This window comes from Podarcis gaigeae (genome assembly GCF_964106915.1).
Source record: "Podarcis gaigeae genome assembly, chromosome: 4".
NCBI lineage: Eukaryota > Metazoa > Chordata > Lepidosauria > Squamata > Lacertidae > Podarcis > Podarcis gaigeae.
In genome coordinates, this window is record NC_139677.1 from 24536108 (window position 1) to 24550287 (window position 14180).

Genomic DNA, 14180 nt, shown 5'->3' on the forward strand with positions numbered 1-14180 from the left:
GACTTGGATGGCAGCAATTTCTGCCAGTGCAGTGGCTGAAAAAGTGTTTCTGTGATTGCAGTAAATGCTTCTTGGATGTACAGTATTCATTTTTACCCACATGAGCTTGTGTGCTGGGACTACTTGCCCTTGAAGGAAACTACTTGTATGAACATGCCCTGAACAAAAAGAGAATGAACTAGAGTAAATTGTTTACTTTGTAGATGGTATGCCTCTGCACACTCGCTAAGGGGGCATAACTCTGCACATCATATACGAAGCTGCAGTGAAAATGCCATTTTTATTAACCAGCACACAAGTTTCATCAGTCCAAATAAATCATGTCAAAGATGACCCTGTGGCTCTCACTTCTAAATATATGGGAGCCTGGCAACTGCAGAAAAGACAACCAAAGGTGACCCATAATATAAAGGTTTCTAAAGGCTTAGAAGACCCAGAACATTTTAATACTGTATGTTGGGACTTTATCATTTATACCAATACAACTACTTCAAGGACTCCTTGGCAGATCCAGTTCAGGAAATATGGATATCTTAATGCTTCTACTAATAGGTATTTCCTGACAACTTCTGATGTTGTTAACAAATTAATATACAGTGGATACATTTGTTGTTTTAATTTGTGTTTATATTTAATACAAAAGGACAAACTAAAAAAGATGACTAAAATATTATATATGTGTACTTACTGGTTTCTATTGGCTACAGTTAAGTTTAAAAGGGACACACATCTGGCATTGTCGGCCAGAGTGTGCAAAAGAAGGATCGAACCTTTTTTATGTATGCTACAACAGCAGCAAGGATACTCATTGCTAAATGCTGGAAAACTCAAGATTTGCCCACACTGGAAGATTGGCAGATGCAAGTGATGGACTATATGGAACTGGCTGAGATGACTGGCAGAATCCGAGACCTGGGAGAAGAACGGGTGGAGGAGGACTGGAAGAAATTTAAGGATTATCTACAAAAACATTGTAAATTGTATGAATGTTAAGAAAGATGTAAGATTTGTAATAACATGGCTCCAACAAATTAGCAATAAGGAATACAAATTTGAAGGTAATTGGAAGAAAAGACAAACTTTGGATAAACAGTATTTTATAATGGAGTTCCAATAAGAGAGTCGTTAAATTTCAAAACTTGAGATATTAATAGTGGAAAAATTTATTATATATACTAAATTAAGTTAATAATTTGCTGGCAAAATTTTTATGAGTTTAGAAAGCAGGAACAAGAGGCGTGAGGAAGTCCAAGGAAGTGTATGAAATGTGGATATTGGAAAATGTTATGTTACTATGTGTCTTTATTGTTAAACAAAAATTTAATAAACATTATTATAAAAAAAAAATGAAATTGAAGAGAACATGACGAATAGGATAGAAACACTTGGCAGGGGAAGATGCAGAAGTACTGAACTTATGCGTGGATTCAGTAATAGACTGGATGAGAGCAATAAAGTGAAGCTTAATCCTGGTAACATGGAGCTCCTGCATGTAGATGGTTCTGTGGTTCAGGGAAATGGTGTTTAGCCAGTTCTTGGTCAAGTCCTACTTCCTCTGAAGGAACAGGTTTGCAACTTTTGGGATACTTCTTGATCCAGTCGTTTTTTGTCTGTCTCCTGCTGAGGTTCATAATGTCAGACATGAGTATAAGTAGCACCCTATAGGATCAAGCCAAAGGCCTGTCTAGTTCAGCATCCTGTACTCACAGTGGCGTATGGGAAGCCTATATGTTCTGTACCCATTCACACTCTTAACACTCTGAGAATCCCATCAACTGGTATTCTGTGGCACACTGTTTCTGATAGTAGAGGGTAGAACATAGCTGTTAGGATTGGGCAACAGGCTACATGCCACTTCAGCTATGGGCACACCTTTAACCCAATGCTGCCACTCTCTCAGCTGACATATTTGTTTAGGTCACAGTGGCCTAGCTTTTCATGCCAAGTGGGCCGCAAGAGTACTCTGACATGGAAGCCAAGGGCCACAAACTGTCTTGTCACACGTTAAAGTGGGGAGGGGGAAAGCAAGGCCAAAATTTGAGCACCGCCCGCCTCCCCAGACTTTGTGCTGCCTTCCCAAAGATGGTAGGGTAAGGTAATGGGTTTTGGAAAGGAGGCACAAGGCTCTGGCAGGTGTCCTAGAGTCCTCCCACCTCATTCCCAAAGCTGGAAGGACTCTAGGACCCTATCAAAGCCCTCACACCTCCTTCCCAAAGCCCAGGGTCTCTCTTATCAGGCTTTGGGAGGGCTGGGGTGTTTATCAGATGCTGCCAGGGCCATGCCTTGGACCACCCTGGTCTAGTTATTTTGATTTCAAACTTCTACAGTGCTGTGCACTTTACGCCTAAATATATTTTGATTTCGATCTGTCTGCCTCTGCAAGGTTTGGCAATCATACCTCCTTCCTTGGTTAACAGCTGAAACAGTGGATTCAAAGATAATTTGCATTCAATTGATTTTTAATTCAGGACTTTGTTATGCCTTTGTATGTGAGAGAGTGAGAAGCAACATTACAAAGGATTTACTCATTACCCTCATTTTATGGGACAAGCTAATTGTGGTTTGTCTTGCTGAGACGTATTATGCTGTTTGGGTCAATTGAGTAAATCCACTTTACACTGCAACATCATTCCTTGCTCTGTAATATTGATTTGAGCTGGGGGGAAAACCCAGAGGATTACTAGTTTGATGAGGTTTCTTTGTGTAAATTCTTAAAATCCCAGCTAATGTTCAAAACAGGCTGACTGTATAATTCATAAAGCACTGATGCACTTGATTTTTGGAGGGTGAAGGGTTTTTAGTGGAGGAACCAGTGCCTTAAGACCTCAAGATACAAAAGGTTGACGTACTCTGCATAACTGGGACAGTGGGTGATCTTAGGCACTCTTGAGGGATTTGTGAGCTGTGTTGTGTGTTTACTTTTAATTAGGCATTTGCATTTAAGTTAGTGGTAACTGCAGAATGGAAAGCATCTTCAGCTGTTTACAGTTATAGAAAGGGCTATATGAAAACAGAGCAAGTGGGTGGCTCTGCGAGGGTGAAGAATGCAGCTGGTAAGATTTTATTTCTTCTGCAGCAAGAAGGTAAGTAGAAGTATGCATGTGAATGCAGGGGTAATAAAAAGGCATACCCAGTTCTGTAAACATGTTGATGCTGACCTGAATTGACAGTCCTGAGTGCCAGTGGTTGTCCTGGTTTCCTTATGCTATGACTAACATAGGATTTGCATGGTTTTGTGGCCTTTCTGGGCACTATGATACTCATGGACTTGCTTATGAGTATCATGTTTTCCCACACATTAAAAGGTAAAGGGACCCCTGACCATTGGGTCCAGTTGTGACCGACTCTGGGGTTGCGACGCTCATCTTGCTTTATTGGCCGAGGGAGCTGACGTACAGCTTCCGGGTCATGTGGCCAGCATGACTAAGCCGCTTCTGGTGAACCAGAGCAGCACACGGAAACGCCGTTTACCTTCCCGCTGGAGTGGTACCTATTTATCTACTTGCACTTTGACGTGCTTTCGAACTGCTAGGTTGGCAGGAGCAGGGACCAAGCAACGGGAGCTCACCTGTCGTGGGGATTCGAACCGCTGACCTTCTGATCGGCAAGTCCTAGGCTCTGTGGTTTAACCCACAGCGCCACCCATGTCCCTTCCCACACATTAGGGCAGCCTTAATGGTCTGACTTTCTGGGTTTATTTGCTGTTGCTCTTTGCTGTGTTGGATGAGGGTGGATATTTTTGTGATTAAGAGACAGATGCCAACCACCGCCAAGTGACTCTTAATGTACACTCTTTAGCATTTTGATATTATCTCAGTGGATCTGTGGTACTAAATTGTATTTTAGTGTTCTATCTTTTCTACAAGCTACTTTGGGATTTCCTTTGCTTTAGGAAGCAATGCAAAATCAAATTAACTAAAGTTCACTGGCTACCTTACAGCACCAAAATGCTGCCTGCTCAGAGGGAAGACCATTTCAAGGGAGCTACATGTGAACTGTAGCACACACCACTAGATTGGCCTTGGCTTCTGTTTTGATTTGGCAAGTGTGCCAAAAGGGGAAAAGTGCCTTATTCTTTTCACTTTCCTTTTCCAAGTGTAGGTTTTTAAAATTAAGCTCATTACTTGGTTCCATTCCAGTTTGGTTTCTGATCTGACTATGAGACTGAGCCTGCCTTGGCCACTTTGTGCTAGTGGAGGGAGTGTAGATTCCAATTGAAACAATCAGCCATGGTACTTCCGGCCAACTTGTTGGGGATGGATAGTTGAGTGACTGCTTACAGTGGCTCTGATCAGTGGAGAGCAGCTCCTAGAAGGTGGTGCTGGAATTTCCTGATCTGTGACCTTTGACTGATGGGTTCTGAAGAGTCTGCTTTGTCCCCTATATGCTCTTTAATAGCTACATAAAACTGCTGAGTGAGGTTATCTGGATATTTTGGCATATGTTACCAAACTCTGTTTCTCGTTCCCTTCATCGAAACCCAGAAAGGCAGCAGGTAGCTGTTTTGGAATATGCAGCTGTCCCATACAGGTATTGAATCTGCAACTTTGGCATTATCAGCACCACTCTCTAACCAACTGAGCTATCCAGGCTGATTCTTGATATACATGTGACCGGGAGTTCTTTCAACCAACTTCATTTAGTACACTAATTGTATTTTTCTTGGGAGTAGTAGAACCAGTCATTTCTAGATTGGCTTACTGTAATGAGTTCACTGTGGGGCTTCCTTGGAAGATGTTCTGGAAACTTCAGTTGATTCAGAATGCTGTGTCCCCAGCTGTTGTCTGAGTTTACTAAGACAGGTCATAGGTCATATTGTGCCAGTTTCGTACCAGCTCTACTGGCTGCCAATTTGTTCCTGGGTTCAATTCAAGGTGCTGGTTTTGGACTTTCAGTCCCTAAATGATTTAAAGCTGGAATAGTCCAGGATATGCTTCTTCCCAAATGAACTTGCTTGCATATCACTCAGCTTCTTGCTGTACTTCCACCTATAGAAATTCAGTTGGTGGAGATGAGACACTGCTTCTCTTTAAATTACGGTGCTCAGATTATAGAATGACTTACAGTCTAGTGTGTCTTACCCCTTCATTGCTTACTTTTAAGTGTGTTATTCACACACAGTTATTCAGCGGGCTTTTTAAAAAATGAAATCCATTTGACTGGTTTGTGCTTTTGCTGTTTGTGTTTTACTGCTGCTTTTATTGTTCTTATTAATGGTATCTGATTTTGTCCATATTTTAGTGTTAAGTTGTTGTAATTTTCCTTCATTGTTTAGAATGATGGAATGTTAACATAAATAAAATAATAAATGAAACTTTTTGGTATAAATGCTATTCTGCTTTTTGTCTGATGTATGGAAGGAACAAACTGGCCAAAGGTGTTCATACAAATGGAGTAGATGGGAAGAATGCTACTCTGAAAACTGTTGATGAGAGAGAGTTTGGTGGGGAGTCCAGGACTTATGTTCACACTCCTGCTTACTGTGTACTCACTGTGTTTTCAGTGCTGCATTTTTTATCTCTGTTTTCACAATGTTATCCAAGATGCATAAGTATCCTGTACTTTGTTAATAAAATTCTGCTGTTTGGTGCATTCTTTCTCAAACCAGAAGCTTCAGCTGGTTCCTTTCTAGCCAAGGTGTGAACACCTTTGTACAGGGCAAAAACATTACCACCCATCATCGCCCCCTGGTGTGTATAGAAACAGAATTGAATCTGATGCTAATGAAGCCGTGCTGATGTGAACAGTTGTGTTAGTGGAGGTGGGGAAGAGCTGTGAAACATACCAGGAAAAAAAAATTCACTGCACTTTCAAGTTGATAAGTGAACATCTCTTAAGTATTCGGGAAAATCACCTCAAAACAGTCATGGAAGCAAACAGACATCTGCGGTGTCTGTTAAAAGTGTGACTGATATAGCAGAGTTATAGCAAAGTTGACTTAATGTTGATAGTGCTTGCAGGAATCCATCACTGCTTAGTTTGCTTTTACATTTGTACATTGGCTTTTTCGATGACAACATCTTCAGTAGGACTAGTTTATAGAGCTAGTTCATAAGTTATCTTTGTATAATTGAGGAAGTGAAAATAGTATACCTTTTTGGGCTGCTTATGTTTTGCTTAAAACCGTGTATGTATTACCCAAATTCCTCAAATACTACTTCTGCAATTAGCTAACTGGTGGTGGTGGTGGTGGTGGTGGTGTGTGTGTGTGTGTGTGTGTGTGAGAGAGAGAGAGAGAGAGAGAGAGAGAGAGAGAGAGAGAGAGAGATTGAATTGGTTTAGAAACTATGAATGCAACTTCAGGAGCGTCTTAGTTAAAATGACATTTCAGCACCTTTTGAATTCCAGATGAGAGGGAAATTATAGAAACATCATTTGAATTTAGGTATGCCTCTGGGTGTAAAATAATCATAATATTTACAGTAAGCCTGCAACTTACATGGGGGTTATGTTCCAGGGATTGCACCTAAAGCCCAATTGTGTAAAGTCAGAACACTGGGTTCAGTGGTGAGTGGGATTCCCAAAGTCCTTTTCCTCCAGACACCTGCATTCTGCCCTCTTTTAAAGTTTATTTAATGATTTATTTTAACAAGCACATAAATCTGAATGCTTTTAACTTAAATGTGTGTAAGCTGCAGGATTACTGTAGATACCCTCAAAGCACATTACCTGCTTAGCTGTCACTCATTTTCAGGGGAGTCAAGAAATATCACCTTGTGGCATGTTTCATGTTCCGTGTATCTCCAATTAAAACTGCAACATTGTAATTAATCTTGGTATGCATGTTCAGGACAATGTTCTGCACCTGAGGTTTGGAAATCAGATTGACTTGTACATCCTTTTTTTCATAAACTCTGGAAGCACAATAGAGTCTATTGTGGCATCTGAAACGAGGCCTCTTGAACACTGTTCTTGAGTGTATTTGGATTTAATGAGAGTAGTTTGGTATACATGATAATTTTCCAACTAAGCCATGGGGTCAGTTCATTGAAATCAGTGGGCATGGGAAATGCGTCTATTCTGACTAAAATTGATGTACTTTAATGTGTTAGGGTTTTAGAATTGTTTCATATGTACAGTATTTTGAGTGTGCTTAATACTTATCTAAAATCAGAATGGATAGATGTATTGCATTCTACCATCTAAATTCTCTGGCTATATTTCTTCCTAATTTTAAAGGTCTGAGCATATTACTTCAGAAGTATTTAAGTCTTCTGGCCCCCCCTTAAATTCCTTCTTGGTCTTTCAGAATTGATCCTATTTCTACCTGAGACTCACAATTATTTTTAGTCTCACCAAAAGAACATGCTGTTAAATGTCATCTTAACTTCTTCATTAGTAGTTTGTTCCTGTAGTCTGTCTCAGAGAACTGCTCTAGCTATGATGCAGATGCCTGATTGTATATAACCGTATAAATATTATTAAATACTATGCATTTAATAAAATAAATAGAATACCATCCCCCTTTTCATGGCTAATTATTAAAAATGGCAGATGTTTCCTGAGCAATTTTTTTTGTCCTTTTAAAAGATTAGCTAAGTATCCTTAAACTATGCCAAAGTCTAACTCTTTGAGATACTTCCTCTAGAACATGTACTCTCCAAAAATAATTATAAATTGTAGGCAAACTTTTTTTGGCCATTAGCTGTAGCCCCCACCTTTTACAGAACATCTGTTTGACAATTGTTCCTGTGAATAAGATAAGAATGAATTAGGGAATCTAAGCCTGCTTAAATAATTCTCAAGATTTTCTGGTTCACGTGTAGTGATATTGAACTCTTTAGTCATAGGCTTTAATTTGTTCATGGTGCTGACCTGATGCTGTGCAGGGACACTCACTGCATCCCTTCATTCAATTCAGTCTAATTATCACCAACTTCCTGGGGAGCCTGCTTAGATGGAACTGGCCGTGAATGTTTGTTGTTAAGTAGTACGATATTAAGCTACCCTGGTTACATTTAACAAAGTAGTTTTAGGCTTTGAATTTACATATAGATTATCAGCGTAGCCACATTCAGGTTTGCATTTCTTTGTATTATTTGTCAAAAGCCAAACCACACTTGGCATAAAATGAAATTTAACTTCATGAGCCCTTGAATGTACCAACGAGCCCTTGTGTTCATTATACAGTATATATCCTCCTTCCCCTCCCTTTTCTCTTTTGTTTTGTGTGTGTGTGTGTGTGTGTGTGTGTGTGTCTGTGTTTATACTGTGTGCGATATATTTGAGCATACCTGTCTGCACGATGTGAATTATCTTTTTCATTTCCTAAAACAATAGCTAAAGGAGGTGGTAGTAAATGTATTTGCTGGCGCATATGTGTTAAAATGTGGACATTTTGTCTTTCCAGGTCCATGTGAAAATGGCGGATGAAGCAGTCTGTGTTGGCCCAGCTCCCACTAGTAAAAGCTACCTCAACATGGATGCTATCATGGAAGCCATTAAAAAAACCCGGGCCCAAGCTGTGAGTCTGAATGAGTCTCTCCTCTGCAGCTGTTTCATATATAGAAAGCAGAGAAGCTAGAGTTTGTATTTAAAGATAAAAAAAAGAAGCGAGGGGGAGAATGATTGAATATGCTATTCCAGTTTAGTTCATGTCACATGAGTTAAATGTGGCCGAAATCGCTACTGGAAATCAAAGGCTTTTGTAGCATCTGGCAGTGCCGGTTGCTGATCCTGCAGGTGGCTGCTGGATTCAGCTTTCACACCAGGGAGCAGCTTCAGTTCATTTCCAAATTTGCTGGGGGTGGGGGTGGGAATCCCAATTAGTTTAGAGCACTAACCCTTTCTGTGCCATAGCCTCTCTTTCTGGATGTTTTTTTTTTAATAAGACAGCAGTAATCTTGCTTAGTTTTATTTTATTATTTGGCCTGTGTGAGAATTTTTATCCACATGGCGAATATGATAAATGGTGCACGGAGTAATTATTTTTCAGTGTTTCATGTTGCTGACAAAACATGATCGACTAGGTGTGCAGCCTGTTTTCTTCTCTTCCCTCTGCCCCTCTATCCTTCAATAAGGTCAAAGAGTCAAAGTTTAACAAGAATGGTTGGCATTTTAAAAAAATGATGACAATAATACTTTTTCCTTGTTGCATCAGTGAATGCAAATGTGGTCTTCAGAACTGCTGAATGCGAAAGCATCTTTAAATAAAATTCGCTGGATGGGAGTCGGACAACACCAGCAATTACCCTGGAGTGTCTCAATTAGCATTATCATTTCTTTTGAAATGAATGTTTCAGTATGGTGCATTTGGAAAGGGGGAGGGAGGAGAAAAATGGCAAACAACATTAATTAGCTAACAGACACTGCAGATGTTTACATTGTTAGTTACGAAGATTTAATAGAGATAGAAATAGTTCAGGCTTTCATCTTTAGCCTGCCACCTAGATTTCCTTAGCTACGAATTTACGTAAGATTAAAAATTATGAAACTGAAGGTTTTCCCACTTTAATGTGTTCTGTAATTACTCTATGTACCATGTGGTTGCATTATTTTGATACTGAGGCATTTTGTAAAAATTGTTTTTACAACTCATTTGTGGTCTACAGGTTGTTATTTTTTTTAAAAAATACTATATTCTGTTTGAAGTGGGATTTGTAGCAGAGCTGCTAACATTGAATACTGGCACTGTGGTTAACTTGAAGGCCAGAAAAATGTTTTTGAGAGAAGAGCTTGGAAGGTTAGAGAAATGTGAAAGGCTATGGAGAGAGGCGCTTACACAGAGAGAAATGTAATAAGGAAGAGCTTCTAGAATCATCTGACCGTATCTGTGTTTCTCACCCAGGTTGACGACTGTTAGATACTTTGGAAGGTGGTGCAAAGATACCATGTTTTTAGCACTTGCATGTGAAATGTTAGCATGCCAGAAAATTGTGGCCTGGGAGCATATGATACTCGCCCGGTAACATTGCAGCCACCAGTGATCTAGTTTATATGTGATTGTGAACATAGGGAACCCTGAATTGATAAACCATTATTTTTTCTTTGTCTTGTTTAAAGACAAATATGCTGTACATTTAAATTAGGACTGAGAGTTGAGGAGTGCATGAAGTGGCTTATGCTGCTGTTTAGAGTAAGCTATTGATTTCCACAGGGGACGCGGGTGGCGCTGTGGGTAAAAGCCTCAGTGCCTAGGACTTGCCAGTCGAAAGGTCGGCGGTTCGAATCCCCGTGGCGGGGTGCGCTCCCGTCGCTCGGTCCCAGCGCCTGCCAACCTAGCAGTTCGAAAGCACCCCCGGGTGCAAGTAGATAAATAGGGACCGCTTACTAGCTGGAAGGTAAACGGCGTTCCATGTGCTGCGCTGGCTCGCCAGATGCAGCTTGTCACGCTGGCCACGTGACCCGGAAGTGTCTGCGGACAGCGCTGGCTTCCGGCCTCTAGAGTGAGATGAGCGCACAACCCTAGAGTCTGGCAAGACTGGCCCGTACGGGCAGGGGTACCTTTACCTTTACTATTGATTTCCACAGAGTTTGTCATATGATGGAGAATGGACGGAAAGCTTATTCTAGCTCAAAAACTTTATTTCCTCACTAGCAAAACTGGTTCCAACAAAATGACTGCCATAAGGGGTGTTTTCTGCTGTATCTACTCATCTAGTATAAAGTACAAGTAAACTTGCTGCTTTAAATTGTAATTACTGGTGAGATGCTGTCAGCATCAAGCTTTTGGTTGTCTAGTGCAATGAAACCTACTCTTGGCTTTTATTTTTAAAAGGTCCATCCAGGATATGGATTCCTATCTGAAAACAAAGAATTTTCTGGCCGTCTGGTAAGTTTTTAAATGATGCTTCTCTCTGAGCATGATGTGGTATATTGCTGTATATTGCTGCAGCCTTTGAAATTATTAATCAGTGTGGTTAATGTATTAAAGTTTTAATCACAGATTAAAATTAAAGCCATCAATGAAAATTCCCTTTCCCTATCTTGAAGACCCTGATCCTTTGTAGGCTACCATCTCTGCCTTCCATTTTCCTTATTTGATAGAAAGAAGCTTAGATTTTTTTCCTTGCGGTGTATCTGAAACTGTGCTTGGATAACTTGACATTTGGGATGAAACATTTGTAGCATACTCTCTAACAATGAAAACCAATGGAAACATGCATCAGTTAATCGTTTTAACCTTTTCATTCAGTACTCATGGACTGGTCTTGTTTGTTTAGTTGAAGCCACTTTGTCCCTTGTGGGTACTGCATATTTCTGTAAGGCAACTGTTCTGAAATGTAAGCTATGAAATATAGACATCAGTGAATGACATTTATTCATTCACTTTGTTTCCTATTTGAAAAAGTGAAGAGAGTACTTCCCTTAAAGAGCCCCATGGTAATACCCTCTATGGGCTTCTGGCTTCTGTTGTGTCTTAAATTTTATCACTTGCCTGTGTATTAATTGTGATTTTCAGTTATTCCCATTTGCCTTGAAGAATTTTGTTCAGAAGCAACCCACAAATATTAAATGTATCTTGTACTTTGTACACATTGAATATTGTACACATTGATAGATTACTTAAGAGCCGTAAATGACTTAATTTTTCAGCAGGCAATCCGTTTAGGAAGCCGTTTTTAAAAAAAATCATCATCATTGTGGCATGTATTGTATTAAATCACACTGTAATATCTGCAGATTACCAAAGATGTATAATGTCTGCAAGTAGATCAAATTATCAAAATCCCACTGGTCTCACTAATTATGCTGAGAATCCAATAGGCCTTTTTTTGGTTTCCCTTCTCACTGTAGCACCTTCTCACCTATCACCTCTTTCCTCAACTGCACTTGAAGGAAGGTCTTGGAGTGGGATTTGATGATCCACTAAGGACCACAGTTGACAAGTTGAGTCCTGTCAGGGGGAAAAAGTGGGATATAAATATATAATAAGAGTAAGTGAAAATTACTACCCCTCACTCCATATGCAGAAGAGTTTTCTGCTTGCATGGAGGAACTATTTGAATTCCAGCTGGTAACTGATGTGTGGAGATGTTGTAACGTGGAAATAGCTGGAAGATACTTGTACCGTGGTACCTCAGGTTACATATGCTTCAGGTTACAGACTCCGCTAACCTAGAAATAGTGCTTTAGGTTAAGAACTTTGCTTCAGGATGAGAACAGAAATTGTGCTCCGGCAGCGCAGTGGCAGCAGGAGGTCCCATTAGCTAAAGTGGTGCTTCAGGTTAAGAACAGTTTCAGGTTAAGAACTCACCTCCGGAATGAATTAAGTACTTAACCTGAGGTACCACTGTATACAAATGAAAAGACACATAGCCCATTTTGGAAGCATTGATTTTAAATCAGGTTTCCACTTTCGCAATTCATGCTTTTCTTGTACAAGTGTGCCTACTAGTCAGTTGTTCTAACAAGGAAAGCATATTTGTTTGTAACTAAATAAAGCATTTACAGCATTATTATTTGGGAGTGTAATTCAAAACTTCTTGTTGTGAAGCCCACATGCCTTCTGTAGTTTACAGTCGCTTACCCTTGTCTCTAAGGGATAACGGAATAGCAACAACAACAAAATAAGCTAAGCACTGGTAAGTTCATGCACACACCCTCCATGCCCCCGTGACTCATAATTTTTTACTCTAATTCAGTTCATTCAAATGCACATAAAATGCACATCGTGTCTGTTGTTAAGCCAGCACAGCCAGATGCTGCACTGGTTGCGGTCCATGGTGGAGACGGTGGGGCTCTCAGGCCTACCGCCAGTGATATGTTCACTGCTGACTCTAGGTAGGCTGCCCAAGTGCCGTTGATGAGGAACTTGCCCATGTCACTCTTGATGATCAAGAGGTCCATTTCCACTTGAGGAAGCCTGAGATCAGCATGGCCCTCTGGAGTGGCGAGTCGTGACTGCACTTGGTGTAGAGGCCGAGCAGGCGTTCCAGCAGTACCGCCACATGCAGGCCTCTCTCACTGCGGCGGTTCGGCTAAAAGCAGCTGCTCCAGGTTCTTCAGCTGCACTTTGGCTGGCATGGTGGCAGAGGAGGACAAGTGGGGTGGCTAGTTGAGTCCACCAGGAAGAAGGGAGAGGCCATGATAAAGATGGTGAGGGAGCAGAATCCCAGCAGGCCTGGATGACTTGGAGCTACACCTCTCGGCATGCAGGCCATTGCCAATGTGTGAAGCATCAGTAGAAAGTCAAATAGAATTTCATTAGGTTCTATAAAGGTAGGTCCAGTCGTGGCCGACTTTGGGGTTGCGGCGCTCATCTCGCTTTATTGGCCGAGGGAGCTGGCGTACAGCTTCCGGGTCATGTGGCCAGCATGACTAAGCCGCTTCTGGCGAACCAGAGCAGCACATGGAAATGCTGTTTACCTTCCCGCCGGAGCGGTACCTATTTACTTGCACTTTGATGTGCTTTTGAACTGCTAGGTTGGCAGGAGCAGGGACCGAGCAACGGGAGCTCACCCTGTCGCGGGGATTCGAACTGCCAACCTCCTGATTGGCAAGTCCTAGGCTCTGTGGTTTAACCCACAACACCACCCATGCCCCTATTAGGTTCTATAGGGGCATATATATTATAAATGATAAATTTTAAAAAAATCAGTGTCATTTTAACATGCCTGTCATGTTGAAATGGGAAGTGCCATGTACTGAGTATGATTATTTCTTTCTGTGTTGTGGCACTCTCTTAGGCATGTGTTTCTCTCTCTCTCTCTCTCTCTCTCTCTCTCTCTCTCTCTCACACACACACACACACAAACACACACACACACAGAGAGAGAGAGAGAGAGAGAGAGAGAGAGAGAGAGAGACACTTTTGCTGTATCTCGTGACATTCAGTGCAGAGGCATTTTGCAGTAGCTCTGCTTGTACTTGCTGGGAGAATAATTGTTCATTTCCTAGTGACAAAATGCTGTGTTTCTGGTAACTGGGAAAATGCAGTATCTTTACAACAGCAGCACCAGCCTGTGAGAAGGTATCTGAATCCTGTGCAAGAGAGAAAGAGAGAACTGCACATCTATTGTGTGGAAAGGCTGTAAAATAGATTTTTTTAAAAATGTTGTGCAAAGGTAGTTGTAAAAAAACAAGTATGGTTATACCCAGCTTATGTGTTAGCATGTATGATTAGCTATACTGAGCTGTTACCTGTTGACTTCAGGCTTTTCAGGGCACAGCTGGTGAAGGGTATGACCCTAGATGTAGATTTTCCAGCCTGAAAACACCCCAAAACGTTTGTGTGTCTT

The 14180-nt window shown here is 41.0% G+C and overlaps 1 protein-coding gene across 2 annotated transcripts in view; it reads left to right on the forward strand.

Annotated features, from left to right (window-relative positions):
• The window catches only part of PCCA (propionyl-CoA carboxylase subunit alpha), a 236867-nt gene that overhangs the window by 40881 nt on the left and 181806 nt on the right, over positions 1 to 14180 (forward strand). For both annotated transcript variants that reach the window (XM_083735288.1, XM_083735287.1), the window contains exons 5-6: positions 8351 to 8464; positions 10718 to 10771. In XM_083735288.1, coding sequence (XP_083591414.1) covers positions 8351 to 8464; positions 10718 to 10771 — 168 coding nt within the window. The remainder of the gene's footprint in view (positions 1 to 8350; positions 8465 to 10717; positions 10772 to 14180) is intronic.